General features: G+C 51.3%; 1 protein-coding gene across 1 annotated transcript; it reads right to left on the bottom strand.

The window, feature by feature from the left end:
- Positions 1 to 370: 370 nt before the first annotated feature.
- On the bottom strand, positions 371 to 26,890 carry LOC137319818 (major histocompatibility complex class I-related gene protein-like). Its single transcript, XM_067981738.1, has 5 exons — positions 26,831 to 26,890; positions 15,869 to 16,129; positions 8,794 to 9,069; positions 5,996 to 6,268; positions 371 to 643 (listed from the first exon to the last, which is right to left on the bottom strand). The coding sequence occupies exons 1-5, from the start codon at positions 26,880 to 26,882 to the stop codon at positions 453 to 455; spliced, it is 1,053 nt and encodes a 350-aa protein (XP_067837839.1). The 5' UTR covers positions 26,883 to 26,890; the 3' UTR covers positions 371 to 452.

Below are 26,890 nucleotides of genomic sequence, written 5' to 3'. Positions count from 1 at the left end.
TACAGCACGGGTTAGATACAGAGTAAAGCTTCCTCTACACTGTCCCATCAAACACTCCCAGGGCAGGTACAGCATGGGTTAGATACAGGGTAAAGCTCCCTCTGCACTGTCCCATCAAACATCTGAAGATGGAGCACGGGTGATATTCTGGGTGGTCCTGGCACGTACACCAGTTAAGAGTTTGCAACTTCAGGAGAATATGGGAGGAGAATGGAAGAAAATATATCGTTCGTGGAATTAACTCCTGAAAATGGATCTTGTTGGTCAGCAGGTGAGGAACCTGCTGTTCTCTGCTCGTCTCTGACATTGTCCGTCTCTGCTGGACTCTGTCACTTTCTGCTGGTCTCTGCCAGTCCCTTCTGGTCTCTGATGTTCTCTGCTGGTCACTGCAGAACTCTGCCGGTCTTACTGGTCTCTGCCGGTCACTGCAGGACTCTGCCAGTCTCTGCTCATCACGGCAGGACTCTGCCAGTTTCTACTGGTCTCTGATGGGTTTTGCTGGTCTCTGATGGGCTCTGCTGGTCTCTCCTGTTTTGCCTCTTGCTCCAGAAGCCAATTCCGACGATGATGCCAAGAAGAGTGAGTGAGACGGCTGCTGCTCCAGTCCCAATCCCGACATTCGTGCCTCCTTCTGTCGCCCTCTCTATTGAATTTTAAAATGATGTTGATCAATAATTATTTCCAAATGATTTTATTAGGTACTTCATTAAGCTGCACACTGGTACAGTACATGTCTGATAGGGTAATGAACAATTTAAAATGGATTGAGACATGCCTAACTGGCTCCATTACAAATAATAAGCAGAATACAACTAGTTACCATTCATTAATCTCAGAAACAGGGCAGTTCCTGACTAGTTACAGAGTTTAAATTGCAATTCCTGTACTCTGCAGATTAAATCAACACACGAACCATCTGATATCAGGGATAGAGGCTGCAGAATTACACACTGTAAAATAACAGTGCAATGCCAAGGAGGGGAATCTATTGGCCATTTCTTTACACAGATGATGGTTACAGATTGCAATGTTTGGCCACAGGGAGTGGTTGAGACAGAGACCATTGTATGTTTTAAGGGAAGGGTGGCTAAACATTCGAAGCTCAGGGAGATACAGGGCAGTGAGGTTAGTTTGGGATTGATACAGGGCTGTGGGGAGAGAGCGGGGCAGTGGGATTAGTTTGTGATTGATACAGGGCTATGGGGAGAGAGTGGGACAGTGGATTAGTTTGGGATTGATACGGGGCTATGGGGAGAGAGTGGGACAGTGGGATTAGTTTGGGATTGATACAGGGCTATGGGGAGAGAGTGGGACAGTGGGATTAGTTTTGGATTGATACAGGGCTATGGTGAGAGAGTGGGACAGTGGGATTAGTTTGGGAATGATACTGGGCTATGGGGAGAGAGTGGGGCAGTGGGATTAGTTTGGGAATGATACAGAGCTATGGGGAGAGTGGGGCAGTGGGATTAGTTTGGGATTGATACAGGGCTATGGGGAGAGAGTAGGGCAGTGGGATTAGTTTGGGATTGATACAGGGCTATGTGGAGAGAGTGGGGCAGTGGGATTAGTTTGGGATTGATACAGGGCTATGGGGGGAGAGTGGGACAGTGGGATTAGTTTGGGATTGATACAGGGCTACGGGGAGAGAGCGGGACAGTGGGATTAGTTTGGGATTGATACTGGGCTATGGGGAGAGAGTGGGGCAGTGGGATTAGTTTGGGATTGATACTGGGCTATGTGGAGAGAGCGGGACAGTGGGATTAGTTTGGGATTGATAAAGGGCTATGGGGAGAGAGTGGGGCAGTGGGATTAGTTTGGGATTGATACAGGGCTATGGGGAGAGAGTGGGGCAGTGGGATTAGTTTGGGATTGATACAGGGCTATGGGGAGGGCGCGGGGCAGTGGGATTAGTTTGGGATTGATACAGGGCTATGGGGAGGGCGCGGGGCAGTGGGATTAGTTTGGGATTGATACAGGGCTATGGGGAGAGAGTGGGGCAGTGGGATTAGTTTGGGATTGATACAGGGCTATGGGGAGAGAGTGGGGCAGTGGGGTTAGTTTGGATTGTGACAGGGCTATGGGGAAAGGGCAGTCTCTCCAATTGAAATCCTCCCACTCAGCAGAGGCCAGGGGTTAAATCTGGGACCCTCTGGTCTGTCCGTCTTTGATCCACATTGGGCAGGTCATTTACCAATTGTGCTATTGGGTAAATTGAAGGGGATTTTGCTCAGTGTAACACCGTGAAAGGTGGGCATGTGCTATTGAAAGAGAAAAGGAAGAGGTGTATTTATATAACACCTTTCATGAGCTCAGGATGTCTCAAAGCACTTTACAGCCAATTAAACTATTTTGAAGTGTAGTCACTGTTGTGATGTGGAAAACCCGGCAGCCAATTTGCGCACAGCAAGATCCCACGACCAGCAATGTGATAATGATCAGATCACTTTTTTTATATTCATGTTTATTGAGGGATAAATATTGGCCAGGACACCGGGGATAACTCTCCTGCTCATCCTCGAAATAATGTCATGGGATGTTTTACCTCCACCTGAGATGGCAGTTGGGGCCTTGACTTAACATCTCATCCGAAAGCTGGCACCTCCCACAGTGCCGCACTCCCTCAGTACTGACCCTCCGACAGTGCAGCTCTCCCTCAGTACTGACCCTCCGACAGTGCAGCTCACCCTCAGTACTGACCCTCCGACAGTGCAGCATTCCCTCAGTACTGACCCTCCCACAGTGCAGCTCTCCCTCAGTACTGACCCTCCGACAGTGCCGCACTCCCTCAGTACTGACCCTCCGACAGTGCAGCACTCCCTCAGTGCTGACCCTCCGACAGTGCAGCACTCCCTCAGTACTGACCCTCCGAAAGTGCAGCTCTCCCTCAGTACTGACCCTCCGACAGTGCAGCTCTCCCTCAGTACTGACCCTCCGACAGTGCCGCTCTCCCTCAGTACTGACCCTCCGACAGTGCAGCTCTCCCTCAGTACTGACCCTCCGACAGTGCCGCTCTCCCTCAGTACTGACCCTCCGACAGTGCCGCTCTCCCTCAGTACTGACCCTCCGACAGTGCAGCTCTCCCTCAGTACTGACCCTCCGACAGTGCCGCACTCCCTCAGTACTGACCCTCCGACAGTGCAGCTCTCCCTCAGTACTGACCCTCCGACAGTGCCGCTCTCCCTCAGTACTGACCCTCCGACAGTGCAGCTCTCCCTCAGTACTGACCCTCCGACAGTGCCGCTCTCCCTCAGTACTGACCCTCCGACAGTGCAGCTCTCCCTCAGTACTGACCCTCCGACAGTGCCGCACTCCCTCAGTACTGCCTCTTTGACAGTGCAGCGCTCCCCCGAAGGATGCAGAGACACGGGGAAGGACCCTGCGGCACAGGGAATGACCTTGAGGCACAGGGAATGACCTCGAGTCACAGGGAATTATCTAGAGTCACAGGGGAGGATCCAGAGAAGTGGGGAAGGACGCAGAGACACAAGGAAGGACCCTGAGGCACAGCAATGACCTCGAGTCACAGGGAATTATCTAGAGTCACAGGGGAGGATCCAGAGAAGTGGGGAAGGACGCAGAGACACAAGGAAGGACCCTGAGGCACGGCAATGACCCAGAGGCACGGGGAAGGACCCAGAGGCACAGGGAATGACTCTGAGACACAGGGAAGGACCCAGAGGCACGAGGAAGGACCCAGAGGCACAGGGAAGGATGCAGAGGTACGAGGAATGATCCAGAGGCACGAGGAAGGACCCAGAGGCACAGGGAAGGATGCAGAGGAACGGGGAATGATCCAGAGGCACGGGGAAGGACCCTGAGACACGGGGAATGATGCAGAGGCACGGGGAATGACCGAGAGGCACGGGGAAGGATCCAGAGGCACAGGGAAGGATGCAGAGGTACGAGGAATGAACCAGAGGCACAGGGAAGGACCCAGAGGCACGGGGAAGGACCCAGAGGCACGGGGAATGACCCAGAGGCACGGGGAATGACCCAGAGGCACGGGGAATGACCCAGAGGCACGGGGAATGACCCAGAGGCACGGGGAATGATCCAGAGGCACGGGGAATGACCCAGAGGCACAGGGAATGACCCAGAGGCACAGGGAATGATCCAGAGGCACAGGGAAGGATGCAGAGGAACGGGGAATGATCCAGAGGCACGGGGAAGGACCCAGAGGCACAGGGAATGATCCAGAGGCACAGGGAATGATCCAGAGGCACGGGGAATGACCCAGAGGCACGGGGAAGGACCCAGAGGCACAGGGAATGATCCAGAGGCACAGGGAATGACCCAGAGGCACAGGGAAGGATGCAGAGGAACGGGGAATGATCCAGAGGCACAGGGAATGACCCAGAGGCATGGGGAAGGACCCAGAGGCACGGGGAAGGACCCAGAGGCACGGGGAAGGACCCAGAGGCACAGGGAAAGACACAGAGGCACGGGGAATGACCCAGAGGCACGGGGAATGACCCAGAGGCACGGGGAATGACCCAGAGGCACGGGGAATGACCCAGAGGCACGGGGAATGACCCAGAGGCACGGGGAATGACCCAGAGGCACGGGGAATGACCCAGAGGCACGGGGAATGACCCAGAGGCACGGGGAAGGACCCAGAGGCACGGGGAAGGACCCAGAGGCACGGGGAAGGACCCAGAGGCACGGGGAAGGATCCAGAGGCACGGGGAAGGATCCAGAGGCACAGGGAAGGATGCAGAGGAACGGGGAAGGACCCAGAGGCACGGGGAAGGACCCAGAGGCACGGGGAAGGACCCAGAGGCACAGGGAAAGACCCAGAGGCACAGGGAATGACCCAGAGGCACGGGGAAGGACCCAGAGGCACGGGGAAGGATCCAGAGGCACAGGGAATGATGCAGAGGTACGAGGAATGAACCAGAGGCACAGGGAAGGACCCAGAGGCACGGGGAAGGACCCAGAGGCACGGGGAAGGACCCAGAGGCACGGGGAATGACCCAGAGGCACAGGGAATGACGCAGAGGCACAGGGAATGACCCAGAGGCACAGGGAATGATCCAGAGGCACAGGGAATGATCCAGAGGCACAGGGAATGATCCAGAGGCACAGGGAAGGATGCAGAGGAACGGGGAATGATCCAGAGGCACGGGGAAGGACCCAGAGGCACAGGGAAGGATGCAGAGGAACGGGGAATGATCCAGAGGCACAGGGAATGACCCAGAGGCATGGGGAAGAATGCAGAGGAATGGGGAAGGACCCAGAGGCACGGGGAAGGACCCAGAGGCACAGGGAATGACCCAGAGGCACAGGGAAGGATGCAGAGGAACGGGGAATGATCCAGAGGCACAGGGAATGACCCAGAGGCATGGGGAAGAATGCAGAGGAATGGGGAAGGACCCAGAGGAATGGGGAAGGACCCAGAGGCACGGGGAAGGACCCAGAGGCACGGGGAAGGACCCAGAGGCACGGGGAAGGACCCAGAGGCACAGGGAAAGACCCAGAGGCACAGGGAAAGACCCAGAGGCACAGGGAATGACCCAGAGGCACAGGGAATGACCCAGAGGCACAGGGAATGACCCAGAGGCACAGGGAATGATCCAGAGGCACAGGGAAGGATGCAGAGGCACGGGGAATGACCCAGAGGCACGGGGAAGGACCCAGAGGCACGGGGAATGACCCAGAGGCACAGGGAAGGACCCAGAGGCACGGGGAAGGACCCAGAGGCACGGGGAAGGACCCAGAGGCACGGGGAAGGACCCAGAGGCACGGGGAAGGACCCAGAGGCACGGGGAATGACCCAGAGGCACGGGGAATGACCCAGAGGCACGGGGAATGACCCAGAGGCACGGGGAATGACCCAGAGGCATGGGGATGGACCCTGTGGGCCCCCAAGACACGGAGAAAAGCCCTGCGGCCCTCCCGAGAATCGGGGAAGGACCCAGAGTTCCAGGAAGTACCTTGCGGCCCCCCCGAGACACAGGGAAAGACCCTGAGGACCCCCCCCCGATTTGCCACTCACCCCAGGGTACGTTGATCCCCCGCAGGAGGCTGGCGTGCTCGATATGACAGGAGTAGCTCTTCCTGTCGTCTCCACTCAGCTCGATCGTTTTCAGTACCCGATAGGTCATATCCTGGTTGGGCAGCACGTCACTGGATTCAATGTCAGCGATCTCCTCGCCATTCCCCAACCAAGTCACCTCGATGGCCCAGGGGTAGAACCCCGACACAAGGCAGGAGACCCTTAGCACTCTGTCCCCGTCACTCCTCTTCCCAATAAACACCTCAGGGGCGACTGAGAGATTTAAACAAAGAGTACAATCGGTGACAAGTTCTCTTCTTTTGCCTTCATTTCTTCCCCGCCCACCACCATCAATTTTCTCGGCCTGAAGGCAGATGACTGATGCTGAGAGACAGCTGGAGTTCACCGGAGTTCAGCTGAGGGGTCACCTGATAGAGGTCTTTAAGATTATGAAAGGGTTTGATAGGATAGACGTAGGGAAGATGGGCGCTAAATAGGGCCGTGTAGCGCCCGTTGTTTCGGCGCTAGACGGCCTCTCCGACATCCAAGATGGCGTCTTGGATGCGCACGCACATTTCCTGCGTGACGTGCGCCAGACGCCATCTTGGTATCGGAGTTAGCGCAGGCGCAGATAACGAACGCTGGAATCATGTAAAGTAGGGAGAAAATGGCTTCAGTCAGTGTGCAACGCTGATTTAAAGTGATAGACACCATTTCGGGACTTAACGCTCAACTCAACGCACAGTCTTAACCCCGACCATCTGAACGTGTCTTACAGTTCCTGGAGGACCCCCCACCGGCTCTATTTAAAGGGACCATGCAGGATTTACAGGTTAGTGGCTGGATTATTGCTTCTGGCTGCCAAGACATTCATAACTGTTTTTGGAGGTCTCCTACATTTGAATACTGGGACACGGGGACATCGCCAAACATTTAGATCCATGACGTGCAGGAGTGAAGTTAGGAAATGCTTCTTCACACAAAGGGTGGGAGATGTTTGGAACGCTCTTCTGCAGACGGCAGTTGATGCTCGCTCACTTGTGAATGTTAAATCTGAGATTGATAGATTTCTGTGAACCAAGGGTATTAAGGGATATGGGGCTAAGGTGGGTATATGGAGTTAGGTCACAGGTCCACCATGATCTCATTGAATGGTGGAACAGGCTCGAGGGGCTGAATGCCACTGTCACTTGCTGCCTCTTGATATGCACCACCTTCTCCTGTGTCTGGGTGATGTTCCTGTCATGGTTGAATAGCTGCCAGTGCGTGTGGCCTGTGAGTTGTGGGTGGACGGCTTGAAACAGTGGTAATGTGTAAGGGTGAGAGGAAGCATCTGATGGGAAGAGTTGAGTACTGATGGAAAGAGTTTGTTGGTATGTGGGTGATGGGGGTGTCGTGTGTGGAGCAGTTGGTTGGAGACACCACTTGACAGTTGACCTCACTCACCTTGACCACTCATGTCAAAGCATTGAACTTCTTCCTGCACTGCATCCATGTTCATGATGCTGTGCTCCTGGCATTGACTTCGTCCCCCGCTGCCTCCCACTGCCTTTTGAGTAAATGTCTGGAGGGTCTCTTGCCCTCCCGCTCCCTTCCCCCCACTGCGGATATAGGATGTCCCTCCTTCTGTCCACCTCTTGCACCAAGGTCTCTAGTGCATCAGCAGAGAACCTTGGTGCATGCACTCTCACAGGCCTGGTACCAACTCAGATCGGCAGATTGGTGAGGTCTGGTGTGCAGATTGGAGGATGTGGGATTTAGTAGTGTGCAACCTTTATTCAATGTTTTAACATAACTCATCAGTGTGTAAACATAGGGATGGGACCTGCATCGTGTTTTACGTGTGCGATGTCTGATCTCCGTTCAGACTCCGTGCAGACTGTTATTTTCAGCAAATAACAGGTACCAGCTCCCTTTAAGAGATTTCTGACAAACATCCTCCCTTTAAGAGATTGCCCTCCCTCTGGTGGTGGAAAGTGTGAATTGCATTGATTCCAGGTGCAAGGCCTGGGATGGAACGCTGATCGCAGGTCGGTCCTCGGGTGGGTCGAAACTTGCATCCTGCCTGCGCCGGGACCATTGGACACGGGGTAAAGCACATCACGCTGCCCCCGCCCAAAAACGGCCACATCCAAATTTTTCCCCCGATGTTTCCACTTGTGGCAGAGGCCTGAACGAGGGGCCATAAATATAAGAGAGTCACTAATAAATCCAATGGGGAATTCAGGAGAAACGCAGAGAGTGGTTTGAATGTGGAGCTCGCTCTCACAAGGAGTAGTTGAGGCGAATAGCACAGATGCCTTTAAGGGGAAGCTGGATAAACACATGAGGGAGAAAGGAATAGAAGGATATGCTGATCGGGGGAGATGAAGTAGGGAGGGTGCAGCAATAACACTGGCATAGACCTGTTGGGCCGAATGGCCTGTTTCTGTGTTGTAAATTCCATGTAACGGGTCACGTTCCGGTAACGCACACAAGCACCCAGTGTTCACGAGTGAGCCTTCACAGTGAGGACCAGGAAGCTATTCAACCATGGGGGTATTACAATTTAGTTGAACCCCGTCCTCACCCGATGTCAACACGCACGGGCTTTCCAGCCGGGGAGACTGAGTAGGTCATCGGATTTAGGTCACCTGCCCGATTATCTCCCCCATCCCCACCCCACCCACCCCAAGGGGTACTGAGGCCAGGTGCAGCACCCCTCACTGCTACCCTGTCCGGGAACAGCTGGCTCAGGACAGACTGGGAATATAAACTTTGCCTGTACGGCACCTCCAGTTCCCGCTCGCTCGAGGTACCTTTCCTCTGTAGTGCTTCTCGCCCAGCCCGAAGGTATATCAGCAGCCACTTCACACAGTCCTTTTCCAACAGGGTCTTGAAGTATTTGTTCATGAAGGTGTTCGCATTCCACCGGTCTGCTAAAGTCTGGAACTCTGGATTCACCGCAATCCAACTCAATCTGTCCTTGTCAAAAACATACGCGTCCTCCCCGTCATATCCAAACTTTATAAACCCCTCCGTGGAGTTGTCGCTGTTCAGTTCGCAGCCACACATTCCCTGGACAAAGAAAACACCTGGAGAAACAACTCAAGTCAATTGAAAATGTGAAAAGGGTTCGATCGGGTACATACAACAACAACAACTTGCATTTATATAGCGCCTTTCACGGAGTAAAACATCACAAGGCACTTGACAAACAAAATTTGACACTGAGCCACATAAGGAGATATTAGGACAGGTGACCAAAAGCTTGGACAAAGAGGTAGGTTTGAAGGAGCATCTTAAAGGAGCAGAGAGAGGTGGAGAGGTTTAGGGAGGGAATTCCAGAGGGATTATTTCCTCAGGTGGGGGAATCAAGATCTTAGATTTAGAGCCAGGCCATTTAGGAGTGAAATCAGGAAGCACTTTATCACACAAAGGGGAGTGGGAATCAGGAACTCTCTCCCCCAAAAGGCTGTGGGATGCTGGCGGCCCATTGGAGCTTTCAAGACTGAGATTGTTAAATTTTTGTTCGGTAAGGGTATCGATGGATAGGAAGCAAAGGCTGGAAAATGGAGTTACGGTGCAGATTAGCCATGATATAAATGAATGGTGGAGCAGGCTCGAGGGGCTGAATGGCCTCTTCCTCTTTCGATGCTCCTAAGCAGCTGTGTTACGTTGAGGTTCCATTTATGTCCTGCTGTCTTGGACTTTAACCTTAGCAATAGGTTAGATTGTCACAGAGAGTCATCGATCTCTGGAATTTCAACGGGATGAGAACAGATCTGGTCCCGGGTAAATCGGAATCAAAGATTGTCAGGCAAAACTGTAATTGAACAGCGGGCGGCCTTTAAGGAGGAGATGGTTCGGGTACAGTCTCCACGAGGGGGAAAGGTCGGGCAACTAAAGCCAGAGCTCCCTGGATGACAAAAGAGATAGAGAGTAAGATGAAACAGAAAAAAGGGGCATATTACAGATGTCAGGTTGATAATAAAAGTGAGAACCAGGCAGAATATAGAAAGTTCAGAGGGGAAGTGAAAAAGGAAATAAGAGGGGCAAAGAGAGAGTCTGAGAATAGACTGGCGGCCAACATAAAAGGGAATCCAAAAGTCTTCTATAGGCATCTAAACAGTAAACAGGTAGTAAGAGGAGGGGTGGGGCCGATTAGGGACCATAAAGGAGATCTACTTATGGAGGCAGAGGAGATGGCCGAGGTACTAAATGAGTAATTTGCATCTGTTTTTACCAAGGAAGAAGATGCTGCCAGAGTCTCAGTAAAGGAAGATATAGTTGAGATACTGGATGGGCTAAAAATTGATATAGAAGAGGTACTGGAAAGGCTAGCTGTACTTCAAGTAGATAAGTCACCATGTCTGGATGGGATGCATCCTAGGTTGCTGAGGGAAGTAAGGGTGGAAATTGCGGAGATACTGGCCATAATCTTCCAAACATCCGTAGATACAGGGGTGGTGCCAGAGGACTGGAGAATTGCAAATGTTATATCCTTGTTCAAAAAAAGGGTGTAAGGACAAACCCAGCAACTACAGGTCAGTCAGTTTAACCTCAGTGGTGGGGAAACTTTTAGAAACGATAATCCGGGACAGAATTAACAGTCACTTGGACGAGTGTGAATTGATTGGGGAAAGCCAGCATGGATTTAAAGGCAAAACGTATTTAACTAACCTGATACAGTTTTTTGATGAGGTAACAGAGAGAGTAGATGAGGGCAATGCAGTTGATGTGATGTATATGGACTTCCAAAAGGCGTTTGATAAAGTGCCGCATGGTGGGCTTATCATCAAGATTGCGGCCCATGGAATAAAGGGGGCAGTAGGAACAGGGATACAGAACTGGCTAAGGGACAGGAAACAGAGAGTAGTGGTGAACGGTTGTTTTTCGGTCTGGAGGGAGGTGCACAGTAGTGTTCCCCAGGGGTCGGTGCTGGGACCACTGCTTTTCTTGATAAATATTAATGACTTGGACTTGGGTGCACAGGGCACAATTCCAAAATTTGCAGATGGCACAAAACTTGGAAGTGTAGTAAACAGTGAGGAGGAGAGTGATAGATTTCAAGAGGATATAGACAGGCTGGTGGAATGGGCAGACACGTGGCAGATGAAATTTAATGCAGAAAAATGCGAAGTGATACATTTTGGTAGGAAGAACGAGGAGAGGTAATATAAACTAGAGGGCACAACTCTAAAAGGGTACAGGAACAGAGAGATCTGGGGGTATATGTGCACAAATCATTCAAGGGAGCAGGGCAGGTTGAGAAAGTGGTTAAAAAAGCATATGGGATCTTGGGCTTTATAAATCGAGGCATAGAGTACAAAAGTATGGAAGTCTTGATGAACCTTTATAAAACACTGGTTCGGCCACAACTGGAGTATGGTGTCCAGTTCTGGGCACCACACTTTAGGAAGGATGTGAAGGCCTTAGAGAGGGTGCAGAATAGATTTACCAGAATGATTCCAGAGATGAGGGACTTTAGTTGTGTGGATAGACTGGAGAAGCTGGGGTTGTTCTCCTTGGAACAGAGACGGTTGCGAGGAGATTTGATCGAGGTGTTTAAAATCATGAAGAAACTATTCCCATTGACAGAAGGGTTAAAAACCAGAGGTCATAGATTTAAGGTGATTGGCAAAAGAAGCAAAGGTGACTTGAGGAAAAACTTTTTTACACAGCGAGTGGTTAGAATCTGGAATGCACGGCCCGAGGGGGTGGTGGAGGCAGATTCAATCGTGGACTTCAAAAGGGATTTGGATAAGTAATGAAAGGAAAAAATTTGCAGGGCTACGGGGATAGGGCAGGGGAGAGGGACTAGCTGGATTGCACTTGCATAGAACCAGCACGGACTCAATGGGCCGAATGGCCTCCTTCCGTGCTGTAACCTTTCTGTGATTCGATGAACAAGTTGCCTGCATGCACAGTGTGTGTGTGTGGACTGCAAGTGTTGGAAAGGGGACTGGCGACCAATAGAAAGTATCTCGAGTTATAGGAGGTGTGTGGGGTTAATGGGGACCAGTGATATCAGACACTGTGGTCTCCTGCACCTTCCTCGATTCCCTGGGGGGGGGGTCGCAGAGGAATCTCCCAGAGTGTTTGCTTTCCTAACTTGGCCTCAGTTTCATCCTCTTTCTTTGGCCTCTCCCAGGAGATTGTGTGACTGTGGGAGGGAGAGGGTGCTGATGGTGTGTGTGTGTGTGTTGTTTCACCGTGCCAAGACAGGACAGGCTTGATGGACCCGCCTGTCCTGATTTCATCTGTTTGTTAGTAACCCTGGCAACGCAGCTTTAGAAGAGGAGAAACAAGTGGCAGCGATGATTTCATTCCAACGTTCAAGGTGCTCACATCAAATCCCTCAGTGCTGCCCCTCCCTCAGTGCTGCCCCTCCCTCAGTGCTGCCCCTCCCTCAGTGCTGCCCCTCCCTCAGTGCTGCCCCTCCCACAGTGCTGCCCCTCCCTCAGTGCTGCCCCTCCCTCAGTGCTGCCCCTCCCTCAGTGCTGCCCCTCCCTCAGTGCTGCCCCTCCCTCAGTGCTGCCCCTCCCACAGTGCTGCCCCTCCCACAGTGCTGCCCCTCCCTCAGTGCTGCCCCTCCCACAGTGCTGCCCCTCCCTCAGTGCTGCCCCTCCCTCAGTGCTGCCCCTCCCTCAGTGCTGCCCCTCCCTCAGTGCTGCCCCTCCCACAGTGCTGCCCCTCCCTCAGTGCTGCCCCTCCCTCAGTGCTGCCCCTCCCTCAGTGCTGCCCCTCCCTCAGTGCTGCCCCTCCCACAGTGCTGCCCCTCCCTCAGTGCTGCCCCTCCCACAGTGCTGCCCCTCCCTCAGTGCTGCCCCTCCCACAGTGCTGCCCCTCCCTCAGTGCTGCCCCTCTCTCAGTGCTGCCCCTCCCTCAGTGCTGCCCCTCCCACAGTGCTGCCCCTCCCTCAGTGCTGCCCCTCCCACAGTGCTGCCCCTCCCTCAGTGTTGCCCCTCCCACAGTGCTGCCCCTCCCACAGTGCTGCCCCTCCCTCAGTGCTGCACTGGGAGTGCCAGCCGAGATTTTGTGCTCCAGTCTCTGGAGTGGGTCTTGAACCCACAACCTTCTGAACTAGAGGTGAGAGTAAGAAGGTCGTGGTTTCAGGCCCCACTCCAGAGATTTGAGCGCATAATCTGGGCTGACACTCCAGGGCAGTACTGAGGGAGTGCTGCACTGTCGGAGGGGCAGTACTGAGGGAGTGCTGCACTGTCGGAGGGGCAGTACTGAGGGAGTGCTGCACTGTCGGAGAGGCAGTACTGAGGGAGTGCTGCACTGTCGGAGGGGCAGTACTGAGGGAGTGCTGCACTGTCGGAGGGGCAGTACTGAGGGAGTGCTGCACTGTCGGAGAGGCAGTACTGAGGGAGTGCTGCACTGACGGAGGGGCAGTACTGAGGGAGCGCTGCACTGTCGGAGGGGCAGTACTGAGGGAGTGCTGCACTGTCGGAGGGGCAGTACTGAGGGAGTGCTGCACTGTCGGAGAGGCAGTACTGAGGGAGTGCTGCACTGACGGAGGGGCAGTACTGAGGGAGCGCTGCACTGTCGGAGGGGCAGTACTGAGGGAGTGCTGCACTGTCGGAGGGGCAGTACTGAGGGAGTGCTGCACTGTCGGAGGGGCAGTACTGAGGGAGCGCTGCACTGTCGGAGAGGCAGGACTGAGGGAGTGCTGCACTGTCGGAGGGGCAGTACTGAGGGAGCGCTGCACTGTCGGAGAGGCAGGACTGAGGGAGTGCTGCACTGTCGGAGGGGCAGTACTGAGGGAGCGCTGCACTGTCGGAGAGGCAGTACTGAGGGAGCGCTGCACTGTCGGAGGGGCAGTACTGAGGGAGCGCTGCACTGTCGGAGGGGCAGTACTGAGGGAGTGATGCACTGTCGGAGAGGCAGTACTGAGGGAGTGATGCACTGTCAGAGAGGCAGTACTGAGGGAGTGCTGCACTGTCGGGGGGCAGTACTGAGGGAGTGATGTATTGTCGGAGGGGCAGTACTGAGGGAGTGATGCACTGTCAGAGAGGCAGTACTGAGGGAGTGATGCACTGTTGGAGGGGCAGTACTGAGGGAGTGATGCACTTTCAGAGGGTCAGTACTGAGGGAGAGCTGCACTGACGTAGGGGCAGTACTGAGGGAGTGCTGCACTGTCGGAGGGGCAGTACTGAGGGAGAGCTGCACTGACGTTGGGGCAGTCCTGAGGGAGTGATGCACTGTCGGAGGGTCAGTACTGAGGGAGAGCTGCACTGTCGGAGGGGCAGTACTGAGGGAGTGCTGCACTGTCGGAGGGGCAGTACTGAGGGAGCGCTGCACTGACGTAGGGGCAGTACTGAGGGAGTGCTGCACTGTCGGAGGGGCAGTACTGAGGGAGCGCTGCACTGTCAGAGAGGCAGTACTGAGGGAGTGCTGCACTGTCGGGGGGCAGTACTGAGGGAGTGATGTATTGTCGGAGGGGCAGTACTGAGGGAGTGATGCACTGTCAGAGAGGCAGTACTGAGGGAGTGATGCACTGTCGGAGGGGCAGTACTGAGGGAGTGATGCACTGTCAGAGAGGCAGTACTGAGGGAGTGATGCACTGTCGGAGGGGCAGTACTGAGGGAGTGATGCACTGTCCGAGAGGCAGTACTGAGGGAGTGATGCACTGTCGGAGGGGCAGTACTGAGGGAGTGATGCATTGTCAGAGAGGCAGTACTGAGGGAGTGATGCACTGTCGGAGGGGCAGTACTGAGGGAGTGATGCACTGTCCGAGAGGCAGTACTGAGGGAGTGATGCACTGTCGGAGGGGCAGTACTGAGGGAGTGCTGCACTGACGGAGGGGCAGTACTGAGGGAGTGCTGCACTGACGGAGAGGCAATACTGAGGGAGTGATGCATTGTCGGAGGGGCAGTACTGAGGGAGTGATGCACTGTCGGAGGGGCAGTAATGAGGGAGTGATGCACTGACGGAGGGGCAGTACTGAGGGAGTGCTGCACTGACGGAGGGGCAGTACTGAGGGAGTGCTGCACTGACGGAGAGGCAATACTGAGGGAGTGATGCATTGTCGGAGAGGCAGTACTGAGGGAGTGATGCATTGTCGGAGAGGCAATACTGAGGGAGTGATGCATTGTCGGAGAGGCAGTACTGAGGGAGTGATGCATTGTCGGAGAGGCAATACTGAGGGAGTGATGCATTGTCGGAGAGGCAATACTGAGGGAGTGATGCATTGTCGGAGGAGCAGTACTGAGGGAGTGATGCATTGTCGGAGAGGCAATACTGAGGGAGTGATGCATTGTCGGAGGGGCAGTACTGAGGGAGTGATGCATTGTCGGAGAGGCAGTACTGAGGGAGTGATGCATTGTCGGAGGGGCAGTACTGAGGGAGTGATGCATTGTCGGAGAGGCAGTACTGAGGGAGTGATGCATTGTCGGAGGGTCAGTGCTGAGGGAGTGATGCATTGTCGGAGAGGCAATACTGAGGGAGTGATGCATTGTCGGAGGGGCAGTACTGAGGGAGTGATGCATTGTCGGAGGGGCAGTACTGAGGGAGTGATGCATTGTCGGAGGGGCAGTACTGAGGGAGTGCTGCACTGTCGGAGATGCCGTCCTTCAGATGAGACGTTAAATCGAGGCCCCGTCTTCCTGTTCAAATGAACATAAAAAGAACCAATTGCTCCCATTTCTCCCTCAATCCACACCAATAAAAACAGATGAACAAATCAATCATCTCATTGCCATTTGCTGTGCTGAAAATGTCTGCCATGTTACTCCCAGATAGTGCCAATGACCAGGTCATCCCAAGTCATTTAATGGGTGTAAAGTGGTTCGGGACATTTCTCCGAGACAGGATAAGGCTCTCTATGGATACAAATCCTTTCCTCCTGTCAGTCGATAGCTGCACCGGCTCTGTGAGGATACTCACTCGAGGCACCGTGTTGCTGTCGGTAAAATATCTCGGCGTTTCCTCTGACCAGACCATGGAACCCCGCCATTGTGATGGCGATGGCGTCCCAGTGATGGTTGTCGAAGGAGTCGGCCATCCACTGCTGTCTGGGCACAGTCCGCTGCAGGGTGCTGTCGAAATACACTATCTCATAGTCATCGAGCATCGCGACCAAGCTGTACTCGGGCATCTCGGCCCCGCCACGGCTCAGTATGTAGTAAAATGCGAGGATGTGGAAATCTGCAGGATCACAGACAGAAACCAGTCTCAAAAATGACGTTAATCATAAGTAACTCAAAGTGGAAACGGCTAATGCTGAGCCTGGTTAGACCATAAGACCATAAGAGATAGCAGCAGGAATAGGCCATTCAGCCCCTCGAGCCTGCTCCGCCATTCAATGAGATCATGGCTGATCTGATTTTTACCTCAACTCCACTTTCCCGCCCTTTCCCCATATCGTTTGACTCCCTTGCTGATCAAAAATTTGTCTAACTCAGCCTTGAATGTATTCAATGACTCAGCCTTCACAGCTTTTTGGGATAAAGAATTCCAAACATTCACAACCCTCTGGGAGAAGAAATTCCTCCTCATTTCCGTCTGAAACGGGCAACCCCTTATTCTGAGACTATGCCCCCTAGTTTTAGATTCCCCCATGAGGGGTAACGTCCTCTCAGCATCTACCCTATCGAGTCCCCTCAGAATCTTGTATTTTTCTTAAGATCTCCTCTCATTCTTCTAAACTCCAATGAGTATAGACCCAACCTGTTCAATCTTTCCTCATAAGACAACCCTTCCATACCCGGAATCAACCTCGTGAACCTTCTCTGAACTGCCTCCAATGCAAGTATGTCCTTCCTTAAATAAGGTCACCAGAACTGTACGCAGTGCTCCAGGTGTGGTCTCACCAGCACCCTGTACAGTTGGAGCATGACTTCCCTGCTTTTATACTCCATCCCCCGAGAAATAAAGGCCAATACTCCGTTTGCCTTCCGGATTACCTGCTGCACCTGTATGTTGACTTTTTGTGTTTCATGTAGGAGGACACCCAGATCCCTCTGTACCGCAGCATTTTGTAGTATTTCTCCATTCAAATAATATTTTGCTTTTTTATTTTTCCTCCCAAAGTGGATGACTTCACATTTTCCCATATTAGGCCACAGTGAGGACGTTGCGTCCGATTTTGGATACCATGTGTTGAAGAGGATGTCAAGCTCACGGAGAAGGTCGGGAAGAGATTTGCTCGGGCGATCCCAGGGAATCTGGTGGACAGCTACAAAAATGGAATGGCTAATGGAACGTTGGCCTTTATCTCGGGGGCTGGAATACAAAGGGGAGGAAGTTATGTTCCAGCTGTTCAGAGCTCTGGTCAGACCACATCTGGAGATACTGTGTTCAGTTCTGGGAACCGCACCTCAGGAAGGATAGATTGGCCTTGGAGATTTAGCAGAATGATACCGGGGCTTGGAGGGTTAAATTATGAGGACAGGTTGCATCGACGAGGCTTGTATTCCCTTGAGTGTAGAAGATTAAGGGGTGATCCAATTGAGGTGTTGGAGATGATTAAAGGATTTGATAGGGGAGATAGAGAGAAACTATTTCCTCTGGTGGGGGGAGTCCAGAATAAGGGGGCGTAACCTTAAAATTAGAGCTGGGCCGTTCAGGGGTGATGTCAGGAAACTCTTCCACACACAAAGGGGAGTGGAAATCTGGAACTCTCTCCCCCAAAAAGCTGTTGAGGCTGGGGGTCAATTGAAAATTTCAAAACTGAGATTGATGGATTTTTGTCAGGTAAGGGTATTAAGGGATACGGAACCAAGGCTGGTAGATGGAGTTAAGATATGCATCAAGCCATGATGTAATTGAATGGCAGAATAGGCTCGAGGGGCTGAATGGCCTCCTCCTATACCTAGGTTCCGATGAGAGGCTTGAGTTATGAGAACAGACTGGGATTCTTTTCACTGGTACAGAGATAAGAACATAAGAAACAGGAACAGGAGTAGGCCATCCGGCCCCTCGAGCCTGCTCCACCATTCAATCAGATCATGGCTGATCTCCTACCTCAACGCCATTTTCCTGCACTATCCCCATATCCCTTGATGCCTTTAATATCTGGAAATCTATCGATCTCTGTTTTGAATGTACTCAATGACTGAGCCTCCACAGCCCTCTGGGGTAGAGAATTCCAAAGATTCACCACCCTCTGAGTGAAGAAATTTCTCCTCATCTCAGTCCTAAATGACCTACCCCTTATTCTGAGACTGTGACCCCTGGTTCCAGACTCCCCAGCCAGGGGAAACATCCTCCCTGCATCTGCCCTGTCGAGCCCTGTAAGAATTTTGTATGTTTCAATGAGATCACCTCTCATTCTTCTGAACTCGAGAGAATACAGGCCGTGTCTACTCAATCTCTCCTCATACGACAATCCCGCCATCCCAGGAATCAGTCTGGTGAACTTTCGTTGCACTTCCTCTGCGGCAAGTATATCCTTTCTTAGGTAAGGAGACCAAAACTGCACACAATACTCCAGGTGTGGTCTCACCACGGCCCTATATAATTGCAGTAAGACATCTTTACTCCTGTGCTCAAATCCTCTTGTAATAAAGGCCGACATACCATTTGCCTTCCTAATTGCTAATGGTCAAGGGGATCTGATAGAGGGGTCCAAACTATCAGTGGTTTGGAAAATAAAGAGAATAAAAACTTTCCATTGGTCAGTAAGTCGGAAACTAGAGGGCATAAATTGAAGGTCAAGAGCAAAGGGAGAGATTAGGGGGAATTTTGTTAATGCAGAGGGATGTTCGGAGACGGAGGCTGGGATTTCCTGCTTCAATGCTCCACTAGCCCACGTTGGAAAATTCCTCAGCCGTGATTCTCCCACCATTCATTTTACCAGCTAGAAGCTCAGAGCTTGGTGCAGTGGCAGCTTCCGTTCGGAGCTCCCAGGAGTTCTGGAGCAGGAAAGCATTGGTCAGACTGCCCGACCAGAGGGGGGAGCAGGTCCCACAATAGCTGCTCAAAGGAAAGTGGATAAATATTTTTTTAAATTTTTCTTTTTAAAAGAGTCTGGGCAAAGGTCAGAAGAAAGTGGGTAGCGCTTTCAGAGAGCCAGCATAGCATGATGGGCCAAATGGCCTTCTTCTGTGCTGTACAATGTTATGTTCCTACGATTCCTACTGTTAACAAGATGGCTCCTGGGCTGGCTGCTCCCTCGGGAGCTCCTTTGCTGGACAATCCTATCCTTGGTCATCCATTGCCATCCTTTGCCCTTTCTCCCCCAATCTCCTCTCTTCCACTGTTTAAGTTCCCTGGCTCTAATAGTGGGTGCATTTTACCCCTACCCACAAGTTCAAGCTGCAAGTTTAAACTTACCTGGGCCCACTGCCCATTCCCCGACCGGGCCTGCTCTTTGTTTACATCAGTGAAAACTGGATCTTTGCTCAAATTTGGCTTCTAAATTCCTCGACTTCTCAACACTACGCTACTCCACTGGAAGACTCAGCTGCTTAAGAGTTAAGGTAACTTTGTCCAGCCCACAGCCCATCCCCCAGCTATTACCTGCTGAGTTTATGACTGTACTACTGGTTTTTCAGCTTTATTTTTCTACAGTCTGGTTCCTGGCCAGAAATTCACTCCCCTGGGCCGAAGTCCATTCCTCCGCTGCTTCTAGATCTTACAGTGACCTCCATCTTCACCATTGTTCTTCTGCTCTGCGATCGATTCTCCAAACCTCCTGACTCTTCATCCCCACGGAAATCCCCCCCAGCAGTGCGTCCTCCGATAATCTACCCTTCAAATAGCTTCTGGACTCACTCACCCTCCACACCCTGTCACCGAACCTGGACATCAGTTGGTTGATGCTCCAAGCTGACTCCACCCTATCTACATCAACTTTATCCCACCACAGGACCTCTGACTTTAACTGTGGACTCCCTCCTATTGTCTCCTCTCTGTTCCCCGTTTAGTAACAGGTCACATGGTTCGCCCTATTTATACCCTGCCCGATTTTACGCTCCATTGAAGTTGAACCAAATCCATCCCATTCCCTCTGGACAGGTTCGGTTAAAATCGAGGCTTTAGCATGAGGAAGATATCATCCTGACGTCTGTCCCAAGTCGCCTTTTACTAGTTTGAACCTAAGTCGTACTCCCACAATTTAGTGTGAAGTATTGTAAAAAAAAAACGGATGAGGTCCTGCAAGCAGAATATCGGGAGTTAGGAAATAAATTAAAAAGCAGGACCTCTGAGGTAGTAATCTCAGGATTACTCCCAGTGCCACATGCCAGCGAGAGCAGAAATAGGAGAATAGACCAGATGAATGCGTGGCTTGAGAGATGGTGTCGGAGGGAGGGGTTTAAATTCCTGAGGCATTGAGACCGATTCTGGGAAAGGCGGGACCTGTACAAGATGAAAGGATTGCACCCAAGCAGAACCAGGACCAGTATCCTCGTGGGGACATTTGCGAGTTGTGTTGGGGAGGGTTTAAACTAGTATGGTGGGGGATGGGAACCAAAGGGCAGGTACAGATAGGACAAATTCAGACCAGGAAACGCAAAGTAGAAAAGCAGTTAGTGACGTAGTTTGCGACTCAGAAATGCAAAAAAGCAAAGGTTAAATAGTGTTCAGCACAGGAATTTGACGGGGTTAAAGGGTATATACTTCAATGCAAGGAGTATTACAAACAAAGCAGATGAGCTAAGGGCACAGATAGACACGTGGCAGCATGATATCATTGCTATAATGGAAACCTGGCTTAAAGAGGGGGATAACTGGCAGCTCAATATCCCTGGATATAGAGTGTTCAAGCAGGATAGAGTGGGTGATATAAAAGGAGGGGGGTAGCATTATTGGTTAAAGAATCAATTAGAGTTGTGAGAAGGGATGATATGCTAAATGGATCATCAATCGAGGCCGTATGGGTTGAGCTAAGGAATAAAAAAGGGGCAGTCACACTACTAGGAGTGTACTCTAGACCCCCGAATAGCGAAAGGGAGATAGAAGAACAAATATGTTGGCAAATTTCTGAGTGCAAAAATAAGAGGGCAATAATAGTAGGGGATTTCAACCACCCTAACATCAACTGGGATTCAAACAGTGTGAGGGGCACAGAGGGCGTAAAATTCTTGATCAGTGTCCAGGAGAACTTTTTTAGCCAGTACGTGACAAGCCCAACAAGAGGGGATGCCATTCTAGATTTAGTCCTGGGAAATGAAGATGGGCAAGTGGGTGAAGTGACAGTGGGTGACCATAATGGGGATAGTGACCACAATTCAGTTAGTTTTAGCATTATTATGGAAAAGGACAGTGTTAAATCAGGAGTAAATGTTTTAAATTGGGGGAAGGCAAATTTTACAGAACTTAGAGGTGATTTGGCAGAAGTGGACTGGACACAACGACTTGAGGAGAAATCAGTGGCAAGCCAGTGGGAGGCACTAAAAAGTGAAATTCTACGGGTACAATGCAGACACGTCCCCTCAAAGAAAAAGGGTGGCACTGCCAAATTTAGAGCCCCCTGGTTGTCTAGAAGTATACGGGGCAAGGTAAAGCAGGAAAAGAAAGCTTATGACTGTCACAGAAAACTAAATACTGCAGAAAGCCTAGAGGAGTATAGAAAGTACAGGGATGACGTAAAAAAGGAAATAAGGAAAGCAAAGAGAGGGCATGAAAAAATATTAACGAGTAAGATTAAAGAAAACCCAAAGATGTTTTATCAGTACATTAAGAACAAGAGGATAGCTGAGGAAAAGGTGGGACCTATCAGGGACGATAAGGGTAACTTGTGTGCAGAAGCAGAGGACGTGGGTAGGGTTTTAAATGAATATTTTGTCTCTGTATTCACAAAGGAAAGGGATGATCCGGACGTAGTAGTTAAAGAGGAGAGGTGTGAAATATTGGATAAGGTAAACATAACGAGAGAGGAAGTACAAGAGGGAGTGGAATCCCTGAAAGTTGATAAGTCACCAGGGTCGGATGGATTGTTTCCTAGGCTATTGAAGGAAGCCAGGGAGGAAATAGCGGATGCTCTGAGGATCATTTTCCAATCCTCACCAGATACAGGGGAGGTACCGGAGGACTGGAAGACTGCAAACATAGTACCGTTGTTTAAAAAGGGTAAGAGGTAAAGGCCGAACAATTATAGGCCGGTCAGTCTTACCTCGGTGGTGGGCAAACTATTAGAATCAATACTGAGAGATAGGATAAACTGTCACTTGGAAAGGCATGGTTTCATCAGGGATAGTCAGCATGGATTTGTTCAGGGAAGGTCATGCCTTACAAATCTGATTAAATTCTTTGAGGAAGTGACAAGGAGGATTGATGAGAGTGATGTCTACATGGATTTTAGTAAGGCATTTGACAAGGTCCCACATGGCAGACTGGTCAGAAAGGTAAAAGCCCATGGGATACAGGGAAATGTGGTGAATTGGATCCAAAATTGGCTCAGTAACAGGAAACAAAGGGTAAAAGTCGATGGATGTCTTTGAGAATGGAAATCCGTTTCCAGTGGTGTGCCACAAGGCTCAGTGTTGGGTCCCTTGCTGTTTGTGGTATATATTAATGATTTGGACTTGAATGTAGGGGGTATGATTGGCAAATTTGCAGACGACACAAAAATTGTCCGTGTAGTTGACAGTGAAGAGGATAGCTGTAGACTCCAAGAAGATATCAATGGGTTGGTGGAGTGGGCGGAAAAGTGGCAAATGGAGTTCAACCTGGAGAAGTGTGAGGTAATGCACTTCGGGAGGGCAAACAGTAAAAGGGAATACGCAGTAAACGGGAATATATTGAGAGGGGTAGAGGAAGTGAGAGACCTTGGAGTGCATGAGCACAGGTCCCTGAAGGTGGCAGTACAGGTAGATAAGGTTGTGAAAAGGCATACGGAATGCCCTCCGTTATTAGCCGAGGCATAGAATAATAAATCAGGGATGTAATGATGGAACTGTATAAAATGCTGGTAAGGCCACAGCTGGAGTATTGTGGGCAGTTCTGGTCACCACATTACAGGAAGGACGTAATTGTTCTGGAGAGAGTGCAGAGAAGATTTACAAGAATGTTGCCAGGGCTTGAAAATTGCAGCTACGAGGAGAGATTGGATAGGCTGGGGTTGTTTTCCTTGGAGCAGAGGAGGCTGAGGGGGGACTTGATTGAGGTGTACAAAATTATGAGGGGCCTAGATAGAGTAGACAGGAAGTACCTGTTTCCCCTAGCGGAGAGTTCAAGAACTAGAGGACATAGATTTGAGCTGATTGGCGGAAGGATTAGAGGGGACATGAGGAAAAACACTTTTACCCAGAGGGTGGTGGGTGTATGGAATTCGCTGCCTGAATTGGTGGTAGAGGCAGGGACCCTCAACTCTGTTAAAAAGTACCTGGACCTGCATCTAAAGTGCTGTAAGCTGCAGGGCTAAGGACCGGGTGCTGGAAGGTGGGACTAGAATGGGGACCTGGTTGTTTTTCGAGCCGGCACGGACACGATGGGCCGAATAGCCCCCTTCTGTGCTGTATCCTTTGTATGGTTCTATGCCGTTAAAACCGGAAGTGGTCGGTTTGAAGGCGGGTTTTAGATTTTTACAATTTTTACCTTCCCACCTGCACCCAAACCCACCCGTTCATGGGGTTAAAATCGACCCCTTAGAGTTCACCTTGGCCTTGACGTGCTCAGAGACTACAATAAACAGACAGTGTTTGACCAGAAATAAATGTCAGTCATGGACACGGATTAACCAGGAGAGAAGCTGCTGTAACAGTAACTTAATCTCTTGCGCTTTTCAACACCACTCGAGTCTGAAGCTACTTGTTGGTGCTTGTGTGCAGCAGGTCTGATAACCAGATCCAGTTAGAATGGAGGGACTTGTTCTGGTCACTGGGTCCCAGGGAGTGGAGTCTGAGCCTGCATCTTACAGCAGGGGTTCACACTGAGGCCCAGCCCAGTATTAACACTGAACCATCGCATCTGGTTACACCCCCTGTATTTCAATGGTCTATTCCAGACTCCCACTTTCACCCCTCCCATTCTCTTCCCAATGCACCGACTCTCACTGGCAATGGGACCACAAAGAAAAGAGAGACTCACATTCCTATTGTGATTTCACCACCTCAGGACCTCCCAAAGAGTTTTACAGACAGTGAAGTATTAGTGAAGTGTAGTCACTGTTTTAATGTAGGAAACACGGCAGCCAAGTTGCGCAAAGCAAGATCCCACAAACATCAACGAGATAATGACCAGATAATCTCCCCACTCCCTCCCCTCCCCCTCCTCATCCCCCACTCACTCCCACCATCCCTCTCTCCCTTTCCCACCCTCTCCCTCCCCATCTCCCTCTCTCTCCCCATCTGCCTCATCCTCTTCCCTTTCCTCTCCCTCTCTTTGTCTGACTCCCCCTCTCCCTCCCCATCTCCCCACCTTTACCCTCTCTCTTCACTCACACACCCCCTCCTGCACCTCTCCCTCTCGCTCCCCTTCTCTGTCCCTTCCCCATCACCCTCCCTCTCTCCCTCTAGCTCCCCCAGCCTCTCCCTCCCCTCCACTCTCCCTCCCCTCCACTCTCCCTCCCCTCCCCCTCAGCCTCTGCCTCCAACTCTCCCTCCGACTCCCCCTCCCATTCTCCCTCTCCATCTCCCTCCCACTATCCCTCTCCCTCCCTTTCCCCCTCCCCCTCAGTTTGAGCATGACGTCCACTGACTGGATTTGGTGACATTGTTCAATGTTCTGTTATCCTCATGGATTGCTGTTCTGAGGAGCCTCATGTTAAGCGCGACTCGAAGACGGTGCATTGAAAATTAACATAAAAATCTGTCTGTGAATTTGCTTCGATGCCAATTTATTCTAATTCACCCAGATCAACATCACTGTGAGTATTTTTTCCTCGAGCACCAGTTGATTATTGAAGAGTCAGCAGCTCATTCTCCCCACAATCGGACACACAGAGTTCACTTTGGCCTTGACCCGCTCAGAGACTATAATAAACGGGCAGTGTTTGCTCAGAAATAAAAGTCAGTCATGGGCCTGAGCAACACATCGGACATCGGACAGTCCAAAGTCCATTGTGTTGCTGTGAGGTGAAGGTGGGAACGGGGGGACAGGCTTCGAATCTGCTTCGATTTCAGTGTCACCCTGCTGAAGCAGCACAAGAAGGTTCGGAAAGAACAAAAGATCTTTTTATACATCACCTTTCACAACCTCAGGATGTCCCAAAGCGCTTCACAGAAAGTGAAGTAATGTGAAAGTGTCATCACTGTTCTAATGTAGGAAACGCCATTCATTATGAGAAGTACTTTCATACTGGAGGCTGAAAGGGTTAAATTATGAGGACAGGTTGCACAGACGAGGCTTGTATTCCCTTGAGTGCAGAAGATTAACGGGTGCTGTAATTAAGATCATTGAAGGATTTGATATTGAAGATAGAGAGAAACTATTTCCTCCAGTGGGAGAGTCCAGAACAAGGGGGCGTCACCTTAAAATTAGAGCCAGGCCGTTCAGGGGTGATGTCAGGAAGCGTTTCTTCACACAAAGGGGAGTGGAAATCTGGAACTCTCTCCCCCAAAATGCTGTTGAGGCTGGGGGTCAATTGAAAATTTCACAACTGAGATTGATCGATTTTTGTCAGGCAAGGTTATTATGGGATATGGCACCAAGGCGGGTGGGTGGTGTTAAGAAACAGATCAGCCATGATCTAATTGAATGGCGGAACAGGCTTGAGGGGCTGAATGGCCTCCTCCTGTTCCCATGTTCCGATGAGATGCTTTGACTGTGTGCAGCAGCTTACATTACTACAGCAGCCCTCGTGTACAGGGAGACGCCTCAGAGCACAGAGCAGGAGGGAGGAGCCCAAAGAGAGGATTTAAGAGGAGCCAGAATCACACTCAGAAGTTGATTCAGGAACAGTGGAGAGGCCGGGAAGGGACAAGGCAGGAATCCTGAGGGAGATTGCTGGAGAGGGCAGGGACAGGAGAGACTGAAGGATCGGATCCCAGTGGTGGAACAGAGGCGGTGGAGAAGGAGAGGTTAGTCCGGTGTGGGAGGAGCGGAGGGGGCATGTGGGGGCATGAGATTGGGGGGAGATTGCGGAGGTGGGAAGGGAGGAGGACAGAGAGGGCTTTAAAGGTGAAGAAATGAACCTTCGAGTCAATTCTGTGGAGTTGGAGGAGCCGATGGGGTTTTGGCACGAACAAGGAATGGGGGTGAGAGGGAGGAGGCAGAACACATCGATCAGAACACAATCTCTGAAAGGTTCACACGTGTCTGTGGTCCAGTAATATTGAGGTCGATTTTCACCTTTACCACCTGGGTGTTCAGCATCAACTGGGCGGGGCAGAGAGAGAGCAAAATCTGGAGAGGAGGATCACACGGCAGGAACAGAACCTGGAGCATTTTCCTTCTATTGAAATCCCCCCCCCCGCCCGGCCAGATTTCCGTTCTGAACTCAGCCCAGGTGATGCCTAATGTCTCGGAGCTAAAACCACAATCGAGCCCGTTATGTGAAAGGGGATAATGGAATCCTCCTTCAAACACCATCCGAGGGAAAGGGTTTTCCTTCCCTCCCCTTCCATTCCCTTTCCCTTCCTTTCCGATTCCTTCCCTTCCCTTCCCCTTCCTTTTCTTTCCTGTCCCTTCCCATTCCCTCCATCCCCTTCCCTTCCACTGCTTCCAAGGTACAGCTCTAATACCTCACCCCCCAAAATGGCTGTTATTTGTCTGTGAGCCTTGACAATAATTGAAGAAAAGTGCCTCGAACAAACACTTTGCAAACAGATCAGTGACACAACCTCCCCCAGTGACCCCTCCCCAGAACAGGGATCATCCTTAACCTGAATCGCTCACACACCCAAGGCAATGAGACAGTCCAAACCCAGGGGCCGCTCGAGAGCATCTTGTGATGGAAGATGGGTTCAATCTCGGTGTCCCCTCAAATACTGTCCACAGATAGAAGCTGTTTGATTTGCTTACCAGAGGAGACGTTGGGCACACAGTAAACGTTCAGTAAAGTAACAAGCAGCATGTTGTAAA

This window comes from Heptranchias perlo, unplaced genomic scaffold, assembly GCF_035084215.1.
Source record: "Heptranchias perlo isolate sHepPer1 unplaced genomic scaffold, sHepPer1.hap1 HAP1_SCAFFOLD_899, whole genome shotgun sequence".
NCBI classification, from domain to species: domain Eukaryota; kingdom Metazoa; phylum Chordata; class Chondrichthyes; order Hexanchiformes; family Hexanchidae; genus Heptranchias; species Heptranchias perlo.
The sequence above is the reverse complement of the archived record's forward strand: the minus strand, read 5'-3'. Positions and strand labels throughout refer to the sequence as shown.